General features: G+C 44.5%; 1 protein-coding gene across 1 annotated transcript in view; it reads right to left on the bottom strand.

Annotated features, from left to right (window-relative positions):
* The window catches only part of nup155 (nucleoporin 155), a 198611-nt gene that overhangs the window by 108251 nt on the left and 75061 nt on the right, over positions 1-15299 (bottom strand). The window contains exons 11-12 of the mRNA XM_043721181.1: positions 7741-7838; positions 5043-5195 (exon numbers count right to left, since the gene is read on the bottom strand). Of these exons, the coding sequence (XP_043577116.1) occupies positions 5043-5195; positions 7741-7838 (251 nt within the window). The remainder of the gene's footprint in view (positions 1-5042; positions 5196-7740; positions 7839-15299) is intronic.

The following is a 15299-nucleotide window of genomic DNA, read 5'->3' as shown; positions in this document are numbered from 1 at the left end:
TCGTGGGCTGAAGGGCCGGTTCTGTGCTGTACCATTCTATGTTCTATGTAAAGGTTAATGAGGAGAGAAAGATGGCCCAGTAGGAACCACAGAAAGCACTTTGTAGAGCCAGAGTGTCTTTGTCGGTTTCAAAATGCATGTTCTGGGTTGATGTTCACTGATAGAACATTACAGCGCAGTACAGGCCCTTCAGCCCTCGATGTTGCGCCGACATGTCATACCAATCTGAAGCCCATCTAACCTACACTATTCCATGTACGTCCATATCGGAGGACAAAATGAGTAAACAAATCAGGGATAAGTTCAGTGCTACAAGTAAAGAAATGACCAGAGACAGAAAGGAGCTTGAGTGGTCTGACAGCCTTAAACGTTGATAAATATGCAGGGCCAGATGAAGCGTATCCCTGATTGTTCAGTGAGCCAAGGGAGGAATTAGCACCGGCCCTTGCAAAAACATCGAATTCCTCTCTGGTCATAGGAGATGTCCCAGAGGAGAGGAGGACGGCCAATGCAGTTCCCATTATTCAAGAAGGGAGCAAGGGATAAACCAGGAAACTATAGGCCAGTCAGCCTAACCTGAATGGTGGGGAAATTACTGGAAGCAATTCTGATGGACAGAATTAAGTATAGGGAATGCTGGATGACTAAAGAAATTGAGGGTTTGGTTAAGAAAAAGAGGAAGCATATGTGAGGAATAGACAGCATAGATCAAGTGAATGCTTAGAATAGTAAAAAGGAAGTAGGAGTTTACTTAAGAGGGAAATCAGGAGGGCAAAAAGGGAACATGAGATAGCTTCGGCAAATAGAATTAAGGAGAATCCAAAGGGTTTTTACAACTATATTAAGGACAAAAGGGTAACTAGGGAGAGAATATGGCCCCTCAAAGATCAGCAAGGCGGTCTTTGTGTGGAGCCACAGAAAATGGGGGAGATACTAAATGAGTATTTTGCATCAGTATTTACTGTGGAAAAGGATATGGAAGATATAGACTGTAGGGAAATAGATGGTGACACCTTGCAAAATGTCCAGATTACAGAGGAGGTAGTGCTGGATGTCTCAAAAAGCATAAAGGTGGATAAATCTCCAGGATCTAATCAGGTGTACCCGAGAACTCTGTGAGAAGCTGGAGAAGTGATTGCTAGGCCTCTTGCTGAGATATTTGTATCATCGATAGCCACAGGCGAGGTGCCGGAAGACTGGAGGTTGGCTAACATGGTGCCACTGTTTAAGAAGGACGGTAAGGACAAGCCAGGGAACTACAGACTGGTGAGCCTGACCTCAGTGGTGGGCAAGTTGTTGGAGGGAATCCTGGGGGACAGGATGTAAATGTATTTGGAAAGGCAAGGACTGATTAGGGATAGTCAACATGGCTTTGTGTACAGGGAGAACTAACCATTTGGATACAGAACTGGCTCAAAGGTAGAAGACAGAGGGTGGTGGTGGAGTGTTGTTTTTCAGACTGGAGGCCTGTGACCAGTGCAGTGCCACAAGGATCGGTGCTGGATCCTCTACTTTTTGTCATTTACCTAAGTGATTTGGATGCGAGCATAAGAGGTACAGTTAGTAAGTTTGCAGATGACACCAAAATTGGAAGTGTAGTGGACAGCGAAGATGATTACCTCAGATTACAACAGGATCTTGACCAGATGGGCCAATGGGCTGAGAAGTGGTAGATGGAGTTTAATTCAGATAAATGCAAAGTGCTACATTTCGGGGAAGCAAATCTTAGCAGGACTTATACACTTAATGGTAAGATCCTAGGGGGTGTTGCTGAACAAAGTGACCTTGGAGTGCAGGTTCATAGTTCCTTGAAAGTGGAGTTGCAGGTAGATAGGATAGTGAAGGAGACATTTGGTATGCTTTCCTTTATCGGTCAGAGTATTGAGTACAGGAGTTGGGAGGTCATGTTGCGGCTGTACATGATATTCGTTAGGCCACTTTTGGAATATTGCGTGCAATTCTGGTCTCCTTCCTATCGGAAAGATGTTGTGGAACTTGAAAGGGTTCAGAAAAGATTTACAAGGATGTTGCCAGGGTTGGAGGATCTGAGCTATAGGGAGAGGATGAACCGGCTGGGGCTGTTTTCCCTGGAGCGTTGGAGGCTGAGGGGTGACCTTGTCCACGTTTATAAAATCATGTGGAGCATGGATAAGATAAATAGACAAAGTCTCTTCCCTGGGGTCGGGGAGTCCAGAACTAGAGGGCATAGGTTTAGGGTGAGAGGGGAAAAGATATAAAAGGGACCGAAGGGGCAACATTTTCACGCAGAGGATGATCCATGTATGGAATGAGCTGCCAGAGGAAGTGGTGGAGACATTTAAAAGGCATCTGGATGGGTATATGAATAGGAAGTGCTGGCAAATGGGACTAGATTAGGTTAGGATATCTGGTCGGCATGGACGAGGTGGTCGGAAATGTCTGTTTCCGTGCTGTACAGTTCCATGACTCAAAGTAGAGGATGTACCATAGAGGTCAGTGTTGGGACTTTTGCAGTTTGCGCTGTATACAAATGATTTAGGCTGAAATGTAAGAGTGTTGATCAGAAAGCTTGTGGATTATACAAAAATTGGTAGGATGGCAAATAATGAGGGGGAGAGCCTTAGATTACAGGAGGACGACAGGATTAGATGGGCTGGAGTGACAGGCTTAGATGGGCTGGAGTGACAGGCTGATCAGTGCCAAATGGAATTTAATCCAGATATATGAGGTGATGCATCTGGGTCATAGAAACAAGGAGATAGTGAGGACTGAAGATGCTGGAAAAGTCAGACTCGATAAAGTGTCACGCTAAAAAAAGCACACCAAGTCAGGCAGTATCTGAGAAGCAACAGAGTAGACATTTCAGGCTTAACCCTTTATCAGGGCTGTGGAGGGGGCTGGGAAATCGGTGGGGGGAGTGGGGGGGGTGAGGCTAACAAAGGAAGTTGGAATGGCAATAGTTGGGTGAAGTTAGTAAGTTATTGTGATAGGAACTATGGAGTGGATAGGTGGCAGGGAAGAGGGACAGGCAGGAAATGTCAAGAGACCAGAGGTTGGAACTGAGAGGGGGTGGGGAGGGGCGATTTGGAAACTGGTGAATTCAACGTTGAGGCAGTTGTCGGCTCCCAAGGCGGAAGATGAGGTGCTCCTCTTCCAGTTTACAGCTAGCCATGTTTCTGCTGTGGAGGAGGCCCAGAATGGATGTCACTGGGGGGAGAGGGGGAGGTGCGATGGGCAGGGGTTTGAAATGGTTGGCCACTGGAAGGCGGGGTTGGTTGGTGTGTATGGACAAGAGACATTCCCTGAACTATTCCAGAAGTTTGCACTCGGTCCCTCCAATGTAGAGGAGACCACATTGAGAGCAACGGATCGGAATGCATAATAAATGGTAGGACCCTGGAAACCAATTCTGGTCACCACACTGAAGGAAGAATGTGACTGAAATGGAGAGGTTGCAAAGGCGAGTTACCTGGATGATGCCTGGTACGGAGTATTTCAGCCACGAGGAGAGGCTATTTCTCCTTGGAGCAGAGAAGTGTAGGAGAATCTCATACACTTCAATCTTTGATGCCTGAGGGGCATGGATTAGATTTAGGCTTAGAGTTAACTTCTGTCTCCCTTAAGTGAAAGGTCATTAGCAAGAGGGCATAATTTTCATAGGCGGGTGGTTCACAGGAAATTTGAGGAAAACTGATTTCACCCAATGGGTGACCGATGTTTGGAATGCACTTCCTGGAAGGGTAATCGATGCAGGAAATTTCACAACCTTTAAAGAGGACTTGGATGAATATCTATGGGATGAGTGTGACAAAGTAGGACAAGTCCCATCACCAAACCATCATCTCCCAGACCATGTACACAACCTCATCACCTCAGGGGATCTCCCACCCACTGCTTCCAACCTCATAGTTCGGGAACCCCACACCACACGGTTCTACCTCCTACCCAAGATTCACAAGCCTGACTGCCCCTGCCGACCTCATGTCTCGGCCTGCTCCTGCCCCACCAACCTCATCTCCACATACCTTGATACTGTCCTTTCTCCTCTGGTCCAGGAACTTTCCACATATGTTCGGGACACCACCTACGCCCTCCAACTCCTCCAAGACTTTCGCTTCCCTGGCCCCCAAAGCCTTATCTTCACAATGGACATCCAGTCCCTATACACCTCTATCACTATGATGTGGGCCTCCAAGACTTCCATTTCTTCCTCTCCCAACTTCCCCATCAGTACCCTTCCACCAACAATCTCATTCGTTTCGCCGAACTGATACTCACCCTCAATAATTTCTCCTTTGAATCCTCCCACTTCCTCCAAACCAAAGGGGTAGCCATGGGCATCTGCCTCAGCTACGCCTGTTTTTTTTGGTCAGTCACCCCTCCCCCATTTATCTCTCCACCCCCCTTGGCTCACAAGCCTTATTCCTGATGAAGGGCTTTTTGCCTGAAATATCGGTTCTTCTGCTCCTCAGGTGCTGCCTGACCTGCTGTGCTTTTCCAGCACCACACTCTCGACTCAAGTCTAGGTACGTCTGGTGGAACAGACTCAAAGGAGTGAAAGGGCTATTCTGTACTGTGATTCTTTGACCACTGGTTAGACTAGCATCTTCTACCGATCCCTAATTGCCCAGAAGGCAGTTAAGAGTCATTACATTGGAAGTCACATGAGAAGCAGAAGGGAAAGGGGAGCTGAGGCAGAAGATCAGCCATGATCACAATCAATGGCAGAGCAGATTCCAGATATCTGTTTATGCTCTTAACTGAGATCCATGCCACTGCACCAATTCAATGACCTTCAACTATCATCATACAAAAGCAATGTCAATGTCAGAATGTGCAGTCTGTTTGCAGGATTGATAAAGATAACCTACTCACAGCAACTGACATCAGATATCAGTTCAGAATCCCAACATACTAACCACACAATATCCATTTCAGACTGACCCTACAGGCTATGATGACCCTTTGGCAAGGCGCAAGTATCACTCTGGTTTTGGAAAATGTTCTACACAGCAGATAATTAACAGAGGACACTGCTGTAGTTTCACCTGTGACAGACATACCTTTGGTGTAAAGAGCTTTGTGAACTTTGGAGGGCCTCTGAGGAGTAGCTGAGGCAGAAAATCCTGGAGGCAGACGGACATGTACAAGCACCAGTACACTGGGCCGTACACCTGGGTGCTTGAAGGGCATAGTGCTGAAATACAGTCGAACACCTGGACCCAAGAAAAGACAACAGTCAGTGCAGTTAGACAACAGATTACTATGGAGAGAGAGCAGTCAGTGCAGCTAAACAATGGAATATTGCTGGACAGCAGGCATTGTCACGTCACAGTACTACTGACCAGCTTCCTTTGGTTGGGGAGTTTCGAAGCAGGGGGACATTTAAAAATATGGGGGATAGCACTTAAGTCCAAGATGAAGACAATTTATTTTTACTCATGATGGCTGTAAACCTTAGGAATTCTGTAGCACAGAGAACTATGGAAGCTCAGTCTTTGACTATACTTAATGTAGAGATTGAGATTTCTGAGCACCAATGTGCAGAGGGTTGTGGGAATGGGGTGTGTAAAGGCATTCGAAAAGTTCAATGAGCCATGATAATAGTGAATGGCCTACTCCTGTTTCTATTTTGCTATGTTCCTATGTCAGTGCAGTTAGATGTGGACAAACAGAGACAGTAATCTGCATGGCTTGATGATAGACTCATCTAAAGGCAGCAGTGAACCAAATGTAGAGACAGCAGCCTGTGAATTAGACTATGGATCAATGCAGAGGCATCACGACAAGAAAGGAGGTCATACATTTTGTATAAAACTAAAACAGAACGCTTACAAAGTGGCCAGAAATAGTTATTATACAATGGACATCATGGCTGTACCACAAAAAAAATGAATTCCTACACTGGCCCCACTTTCCCACAATGGGCTCACAGTTTGAATGTTATGACAAAAAATCTTAAGAATGGGAAATATTAAAACAACAGCAAAAGAGGACCAAGAAACTGGTAAGGAAGAAATTGTTTCTTATCTCAGTTCTAAATGGCCGACACTGATCCTTAAAGGACTACTCCTATTTCTGGACTCCCTGGTCATTGAGAACATTCTTCCTGCATTGACCCTGTTTGGTTCTGTTTGAAGTTTATTGCTTCCTATGAAGATTCCCCCAACCCATTCTTCTGAACTCCAGATCAAATCTTTCGCCTGCCATCCCAGCCTGATAAACTTTTGTTGCATTCCCTCCATACCTAGGTTTAACTTGGAGGTCTGATTGTCCTGTATTACAATCAGCAGCGATCATTATAATACTAAGGTGAGATCAGCAATTCTCTCTTCCTCTGACATCCCCCATAAGCTTAAGGAAGACAAGAAAATTATGCCAGCACCTTGACTATATTCCTTCAAGTCACTCAGCATTCTCACCTAGATGCATCTCATCTGGTAAAGATCAGCAAGTCTGGCAGCATCTATGGAGAGTAATCAGAGTTAATACTTTGGCTCAAAAGACCCTTCCTCAGAACACCTCTGCACAAGAGTCATTTGACCTGAAACATTAACGCTGATTTCTCTCCATAGATGCTACCAGATCTGCAGAGCTTTTCCAACAACTTCGATTTTTGTTTCTGATTGACAGCATCTGGAGTTCTTTAGTTTGCATCTCATCTGGTTTTGGTGACTTTAAACAAAGTACAGACAAACTTATCTCATACATTCCCCTTTATCAATTTTTAGCCCATTCTGTATTGCAACACTCTCTCCTTTCAACTCTTCCACAATGACTTAAACAATATCTCCATCCTTGCTCAAGAAAAATGCAAAGCACTCATTTGATACCTCAATAATTTCCACTACCTCCATTAGGGAAATTCATTTTTTTCTTCTCAGTTCAATCCACTCTGCCTTCGCCACATTTTCACTACTCAGATAGTGTTCCCACCTCTCTTTATAGGATTGTCTACAAATTTATTCATGATTTCAATCACCTCTATCAAGTATTTTTAAAAACTTACTCTGCTCTCAGGAGAACAATTATTGTTTATTCAGTATATCTACGTAACTAAAGAATTTATTGATTGAACTATTCAGTAAACTATTTTGCACGCTCTCCAAGGTGTTCACACCATTTGGTTGCAGAATGAAACATAGCACAGTCCCTACTGATCAGTTTTGGTGATTTCAAACATAACTACATTCACTGTGAAAACATCACCCACTCTCTTTAAATAATGGCAATCTGGCATCAAAAACTCAGTACTACCTCATTATTGTATCTCAGAGGCATCATAATTTACTCAATTCCTGAACATGAGCACTACACTCAATGAATTAACCAATGTTGCACTGAACACCAGTAAAAACACTAGTACACAGGGCAGCACGATGACTCTGGTTAACACTGATGCTTCACAGTTCCAGAGACCCAAGTTCAATTCCACCCTTGGGTGACTGTCTGTGTGAGTTGTTTGCACATTCCCAGTGTCTGCTTGGGTTTCCGCTGGGTGCTCCGGTTTCCTCTCACAGTTCAAAGATGTGCAGATTAGATGGATTCGCTGTGAAAAATTGCCCACATAGGTATCTAGAATTGAGCAAGCTAGGTGGATTAGCCATGGGAAATGCAAGGTTACAGGGGTAGGGATAGTAGGGGTGGGATTAGATGGGATGCTGTTTGGATGGTCAGTACAGACTCAATGGCCCATTTCCATACTGTAGGAATTCTATGATTCTACTACATTCCACAAATTAACCAACTCTATCTTCTCACCTGCATGTGTCACAGCTAGCAGGTGGCAATCCACGGACTCTGAGCTCTCAATAACTGCTATGTGAACAATCGGTTTGAACACAGCTCGATCTATGGTTCTGAGAAAAACAAAAGGATCATTGAGAAGAAATAGCAACACTGTATTTCTAAAGCAAGAATATCCCAGAGACTGATGGGATACTCACATCACAAATCCCAGAGTGTTAGAATATGCATCCATCATAAATATCCCAGAAATTACATATAGACACGCAGAAATATCCCAGAAAGTATAAATGCACACACACAGGGATATTCCAAAAAGTATTAGGCATAATGCGCGAATGCCTCATAAAGTGTGAAGGGAGTTCTGCAAGTACAGGTCATTCTGCTATAAAGCCCACTTCATTAACGCGAAATCGCTGTCATGCAACTGACCAATTGGGGACACTGTTTCCATGGTGTATCTATTAAAACGAGTGTTGGCTGTGACTCGATTACATCACCAACACTTTAAGCCCTGCTTCTAAACCATGATTTTTCTATAATGTGGAGTTGCACAAGAACGCAGCCATTGTGTTATAGAAGAACCACCTGTTATAGAGAGTAGAACCCAGAAACACCTCAGTGAAGGGACAGCCTGTTGGAACGGAGATTAGGAGGAATGTTTTCAGCCAAAGGGTGGTGAATCTGTGGAACTCATTGCCACAGAAGGCTATGAACACCAAGTGATTGAGTGTATTGAAGACAGACACAGATAGGTGTGTGTGTGTCTGTGTGAGAGAGGGAGAGAGAGAAATATCCCAGATAGTACATTCACACACACAGGCATATCCCAACAAGGATTTGCACACACATAGGAATACTCAACAGTGTGCACATACATACCAACTCAAATAAACTAGAGAAGGGAGATAAAACAAGTGCAGGTCATTCAGCCTATCAGACTTTGTCATTTAATATGATCAAAGCTCATCATCCACTTCAATGTCTTTTTATCAAATAACAAGGTCATAAAAGAAGGAAAAGGAGGATAACATGGTGAGGTCGGCTCACTAATAAGAGATGAAATGACTAGCAAGATACTAAGAAGTTCAGAGGAACAGAGGAACTTTGTTGTGCTTGACCACAGGCCCTTGGAGGCAACAGGCCAGGTTAATTGAAAAATTAAGACACTTAGAAGATATTTTCCTTTATCAGAGAGAAAGTGAGGACAGCAGATACTGGAGATCAGAGTTGTGATAGGTCAGAGGGGAGTGGATAGGCAGGAAGGAAGATGGACAGGTAGGACAGTTCAAGAGGGTGGTGACAAGTTGGAAGTCTGGATCTGCAATGAGGTGGGGGATGGGGAAATTGGTAAAGTCAACGCTGATGCCATATGGTTGGAGGGTACAAAGATGAGGCATTCTTCCTCCAGTCGATAAAGGCAATGTATGCCTCGTAAGTCAAAGCATACATTATAAGTGCTGGAAGGTTATGCTGAAGTTGTACTGGATTTAGATTAGGCTACAGCTGGACTACTATGTGCAGTTCTGGTCATTACACTGTAGGAAGGGTGTGATTATACTGAGCGGTGTTCAGAAAAGGATCACTGGGATGCTGCCTCGGATGGAGCAGTTTAGCTATGGTCAGAGTCATGTTGCTTTCTTCAGAGCAGAAAAGGCTGATTGAACATAGAACAGCACAGCACAATACAGGCCCTTCAGCCTTCAGTGGTGTGCTGACCTTTTATCCTACTTGAAGGTCAAACTAACCGACATACCCTTCATCGTATTATCATCTATATACCCATCCAAGAGTCGAGTTTAAATCTCCCTCATGTATCTGACTCTACTACAACCAAAGGCAATGCATTCCACACACTGTGCAAAGAACTGACATCTCTCCTAAACCTCCCTCCAATCACCTTAAAATTATGCCCCTTCGTGATAATCATTTCTGCCCTGGGAAAAAGTCTCTGGCTATCCACTCTATGCCTCTCATCATCATGTACACCTTTATCAAGTAATCTCTCATCCTTTTTCACTCCAATGAGAAAAGCCCTTGTTTCCTCAACCTTTCTTCATAAGACATACTTTCCAGTCCAGGCAGCATCCTGGTAAATCTCCTCTGCACCCTGTCTAAACCTTCCACATCCTTCCTATAATGAGGTGACCAGAACTGAACACAATATTCCAAGTGTGGTCTAATCAGGTCTCCACAGAGCTGCAGGGTAACCTCACGGGTTCTTAAACTCAATCTCCCTGAGCATGAAAGCCAACACATCATACAACTTCTGAACAAACCTATCAACTTGGGTGGCAACTTTGAGAGTTCTATGGACATGGACCCCAAGATCCCTCTGGAAAGGGAGCGTACATAAGGTCTAGGCAGCTAAAAACAGTTTGGGCCCTGGAGGAATATCGGAAGAGTAGGACAAGTCTTCAACAAGGAATCAAGTGGGCTAAAAGGGGTCATGAAATAGCTTTAGCGAGCAGAATTAAGGAGAATCCCAATTCATTTTATTCTTATATAAGAAGCAAGAGGGGAACTAGAGAAAGGATTGGTTCACAAAAGGATAAGGAAGGAAGGCTGTGTGTCAAACCTGAGAGAATGGGTGAGATTCTGAATGATTACTTTGCATCAGTGTTCACTGAGGAGAGGGACATGATGAATGTTGAGATTAGAGATAGAAGTTTGATTAGTCTGGATCACGTTGATATAGATAGGGAAGATGTGTTGGGTAGAGGTTATTAAGGTGGACAAACCCCCAGGACCAGAGGATAGACAAGTCCCCCGGGCCTGACGGGATATATCCTAGGATTATGTGGGAAGCAAGAGAGGAAATTGCAGTACCGTTGGCAATGATCTTCTCGTCTTCACTGGCAACGGGGGTGGTACCAGGGGACTGGAGAGTAGCGAATGTTGTGCCCCTGTTCAAAAAAGGGAATAGGGATAACCCCGGGAATTACAGGCCAGTTAGTCGTGTAATCATTCAAAGCAAGACAGCAGCTTTAGAATAGAGAGAGAAAAAAATTACATTTCTTAAGTCACAAAAAAAAAGAAAAATACAATGTGATAATTGAAAGATCTTACTTGTTGATATGAACAACAATTCTGTTTTGTTATTACTCCTTTATTCCCTTATTTAGAATTATTTCTCTTCACTTATTTATCTGATGATTAATATACTTTCCTTATACTCCCTTCGTTAGGAGTTAAGCTTCCCTAATGAAGACGTTAGACTAGAAACATGTTCCCAGACATCCATCAATGCTGTTTCACAGCTAGACCTTGGGAATGTTTGGAAACTGGTTACAATGACTCAGTCAGGTTTTCCTCTCTTCCTTTCAAAATAAAATGCTGTGGCCACTCTGACGTATGTCCTTAAACTAGCTGACTGAGGTTGTGAATAATTTTGTGTGAAATTGCACATCCAAACTCAAAGCCTACCTGGGCATCCATCTACTTTTACAGTTATACAGTCATAGAGTCAGAGATGTACAGCAGAGAAACAGGACCTTCAGTCCAACTTGTCCATGCTGACCTGATATCCTAAATTAATCTAGTCCCATTTTCCAGCACTTGGCCCATATCCCTCCAAACCCTTCCTATTCATATACCCATCCAGATGCCTATTAAATGGTATAATTGTACCAGCCTCCACCACTTCCTCTGGCAGCTCATTCTGTACACATACCACCCTCTGTGTGAAAAAGTTGCTACTTAAGACCCTTTTAAATTTTTCCCCTCTGACTTTAAACCTATGCCCTCTAGTTCTGGACTCCCATACGCAGGGAAAAGACCTTGTCTATTCACTCTATCCATGCCCCTCATGATTTTATAAACCTTCATAGAGTGTTACAAGGGGACATAAATTTAAGGTGAAGGGTGGAAGGTATAGGGGAGATGTCAGGGGTGGGTTCTTTACCCAGAGAGTGGTGGGGGCATGGAATGCGCTGCCCGTGGGAGTGGTAGAGTCGGAATCATTGGCGACCTTTAAGCGGCATTTGGATAGGTACATGGATGGGTACTTAATCTAGGTTAGAAGTTCGGCACAACATCGTGGGCCGAAGGGCCTGTTCTGTGCTGTATTGTTCTATGTTCAATGAATCTATCCTCGGTAGCTGAGGGAGGAGAGCGAGGAAATAGCTGGGGCCCTGACAGATATCTTTGCGGCATCCTTAAATACAGGTGAGGTGGCGGAGGACTGCGAAGTTGCTCATGTTGTCCCCCTGTACAAGAAGGGTAGTAGGGATATTCTGGGTAACTACAGACCAGTGAGCCTGACGTCAGTGGTGGGAAAGTTGCTGGAGAAGGGACTGAGGGATAAGGTCTATCTATATTTGGAAAAGAATGGGCTTATCAGTGATAGGCAACATGGTTTTGTGTCTTACCAACTTAATAGAGTTCTTCGAGGAAGTGATCAAGTTGATTGATGAAGGAAGGGCTGTTGATGTCATATACATGGACTTTAGTAAGGCATTTGATAAGGTTCCCCATGGTAAACTAATAGAGAAAAAGTCAGGATGGTGTGCAGGATGTTCTAGCTAGGTGGATAAGGAACTGGTTGAGCAACAGGAGACAGAGAGTAGTAGTTGAACGTAGTTTCTCGAAATGGAGAAAGGTAACCAGTGGTGTTCCACAGGGGTCAGTGTTGGGGCCACTGTTGTTTGTAATATACATAAATGATCGAGAAGAGGGCACTGCTGGTATGATCAGCAAGTTTGCAGATGACATGAAGATTAGTGGAGTAGCAGAAAGCATTAGGGACTGTCAAAGAATACAGGAGGGTATAGATAGCCTGGAGAGTTGGGCGGAGAAGGAGGAATTCAATCCAGGCAAATGTGAGGTGATGCATTTAGGAAAGTAATTCTAGAGCGAATTATACAATGAACGGAAGAGCCTTGGGAAAAGTTGATGGGCAGAGAGATCTGGGAGTGCAGGTCCATTGTACCCTGAAGGTTGCTGCACAGATGGATAGTCTGGTCAAGAAGGCATATGGTATGCTTGCCTTCATCGGACGGGGTATTGAGTATAAGGGCTGGCAAATCATGTTAAAATTGTACAAGACATTGGTTCAGTCGCATTTAGAATACTGTGTACAGTTCTGATTGCCACATTACCAAAAGGACATGGACACTTTGGAGAGGGTGCTGAGAAGGTTTACGAGGATGTTGCCTGGTATGGAAGGTGCTAGCTATGAAGAGAGGTTGAGTAGGTTAGAATCGTTTTCATTAGAAAAAAGGAGATTGAGGGGGGAGATTGAGGTTTACAAAATCATGCATGGTATAGGCAGGGTGGATAGAAATAAGCTTTTTCCCAGGGTGAAGGATTCCATCACGAGAGGTCATGCTTTCAAGGTGAGAGGTGAAAAGTTTAAGGGGGATATACACGGCAAGAGGGTGGTGGTCGTTTGGAACGTGTTGCCAGCAGATGTGGTAGAGGCAGACACGATAGATTCATTTCAGATGCATCTGGACAGATGCATGAGTAGGTGGAGAGCAGAGGGATACAGATGCTTAGGAATTGGGCAACAGGTTTAGACAATAGATTTGGATCGGCTCAGGTTTGGAGGGCCAAAGGGCCTGTTCCTGGGCTGTAAATTTTCTTTGTTCTCCATACTGCCAAGAAACCTGCCTTTAACCCTGTATTATGCATTCAAATTCGACTTTCCAAAGTGAATCACTTCACACTTTTCCAGGTTCAACTCCATCTGCCACTTCTCAGCCCAGTTCTACATCCTGTCAATGTCCCACTGCAACCTACAACAGCCCTCCACACTATCCACAACTCCACCAACCTTCATGTCATCGGCAAACTTACGAACCCACCCGTCTACTTCCTCACCCAAGTCATTTACAAAAGTCACAAACAGCAGAGGTCCCAGAACAGATCCCTGCAGAACACGACTGGTCACCGAGCTCCAGGCTGGACACTTGCCATCTACTACCACCCTCTGTCTTCTATTGGCTAGTCAATTCTGTATCCAGACACGAGCTGAAAATGTGTTGCTGGAAAGGCGCAGCAGGTCAGGCAGCATCGAGGGAACAGGAGAATCGACATTTCGGGCATAAGCCCTTCTTCAGGAATAAGGAAAGTTTGTCCAGCAGGCTAAGATAAAAGGTAGGGAGGAGGAACTTAGGGGAGGGGCGTCGGAAATGCAATAGGTGGAAAGAGGTCAAGGTGAGGGTGATAGGTCAGACTGGGGTGGGGGCGGAGAGGTCAGGAAGAAGATTGCAGGTTAGGAAGGCGGTGCTGAGTTCGATGGATTTGACTGAGACAAGGTGGGGGGAGGGGAAATGAGGAAACTGGTGAAATCCGAGTTCATCCCTTGTGGTTGGAGGGTTCCTAGGCGGAAGATGAGGTGCTCTTCCTCCAACCATCGTGTTGTTGTAGTCTGGCGATTTGGAAGAATACTGAAACAAACTATTAAGCACCTTCCCTACCTCCTCAGACTCCAGGCACAAGTTCCCTCCACTATACCTGATCAGCTTACTCTCATTCTGGCCATCCTCTTGCTCCTAAGTGTAGAATGCCTTCGGGTTTTCCTTAATTCCACCTGCTAAAGTTTGTTCATGCCCCCTTCTAGCTCTCCTAAGTGCATTCTTCAGTTCCTTCCTGGTTACCTTGTAACTCTTTAGAGCCCTGACTGATCCTTGCCTCCACAAGCTTCCTTCTTGCTCTTGACTAGATGTTCCACATCCTTTGCCATCTAAGGTTCCTTCATCATAGAACATAGAACAATACAGCACAGAACAGGCCCTTCGGCCCACGATGTGGTGCCGAACATTTGTCCTAGCTTAAGCACCCATCCATGTACCTATCCAATTGCCGCTTAAAGGTCATCCTCCTATCCCGTCCTGGCATCAGTGGGACAAACCTATCCAGCATTACCAGCAAGTGTTCCCTAAACTACTTCCAAATTTCTGTTGTGCATTTCCCTGAGCACATCTGTTCCCAATTTAGGTGCCCAGTTCCTGCCTAATAGCATTGTAATTCCCCCTCCCCCACATTAAATACTTTAGCACATTGCCTGCTCCTATCCCTCTCCATCACTATAGTAAAGGTCAGGGAGTTATGATCATGATCATCCAAATGCTCTCCCAACAAGAGACTGGACACCGGGTCTGGTTCGTTGCCAAGCACCAAATCCAGTATGGTCTCCCCTCGACTTGGTCTTCCTATATACTGAGTCAGGAATTCTTTCTGGACACACCTGACAAAAACTGCACCATTCAAAGGTGGACACAGTTAAAAATCTCACATCAGTTTATAGACCAACAGGTTTATTTTGAAGTACAAGCTTTGGGAGCACTGCTCCTTCGTCAGGTAGCTAATAGGTCAGGATCATAGGACACAGAATTTATAGTAAAAGATCAAAGTGTCAGACAACTGATGCCATGTACCGAACAAACCTAGATGCCATTAGGTCTTCAATCACTTAGAATGGGAATGCAGGTTTTGATTGATTAATCTGTAAATCCCAGAACTTCTTTCAAGTCACAGTCCCGAGTTAACTAATGTTTCATCAGTAAAACCAAAAAGGGTGACATCTCAGCTCAGACAATGCATTAAAGGTGCGAGGTTAGAGTCTGTCT

This window comes from Chiloscyllium plagiosum, chromosome 2 (assembly GCF_004010195.1).
Source record: "Chiloscyllium plagiosum isolate BGI_BamShark_2017 chromosome 2, ASM401019v2, whole genome shotgun sequence".
Classification (NCBI taxonomy): Eukaryota; Metazoa; Chordata; class Chondrichthyes; order Orectolobiformes; family Hemiscylliidae; genus Chiloscyllium; species Chiloscyllium plagiosum.
Note: the sequence above shows the minus strand (reverse complement) of the source record. Positions and strands in the feature narration are given on the sequence as shown.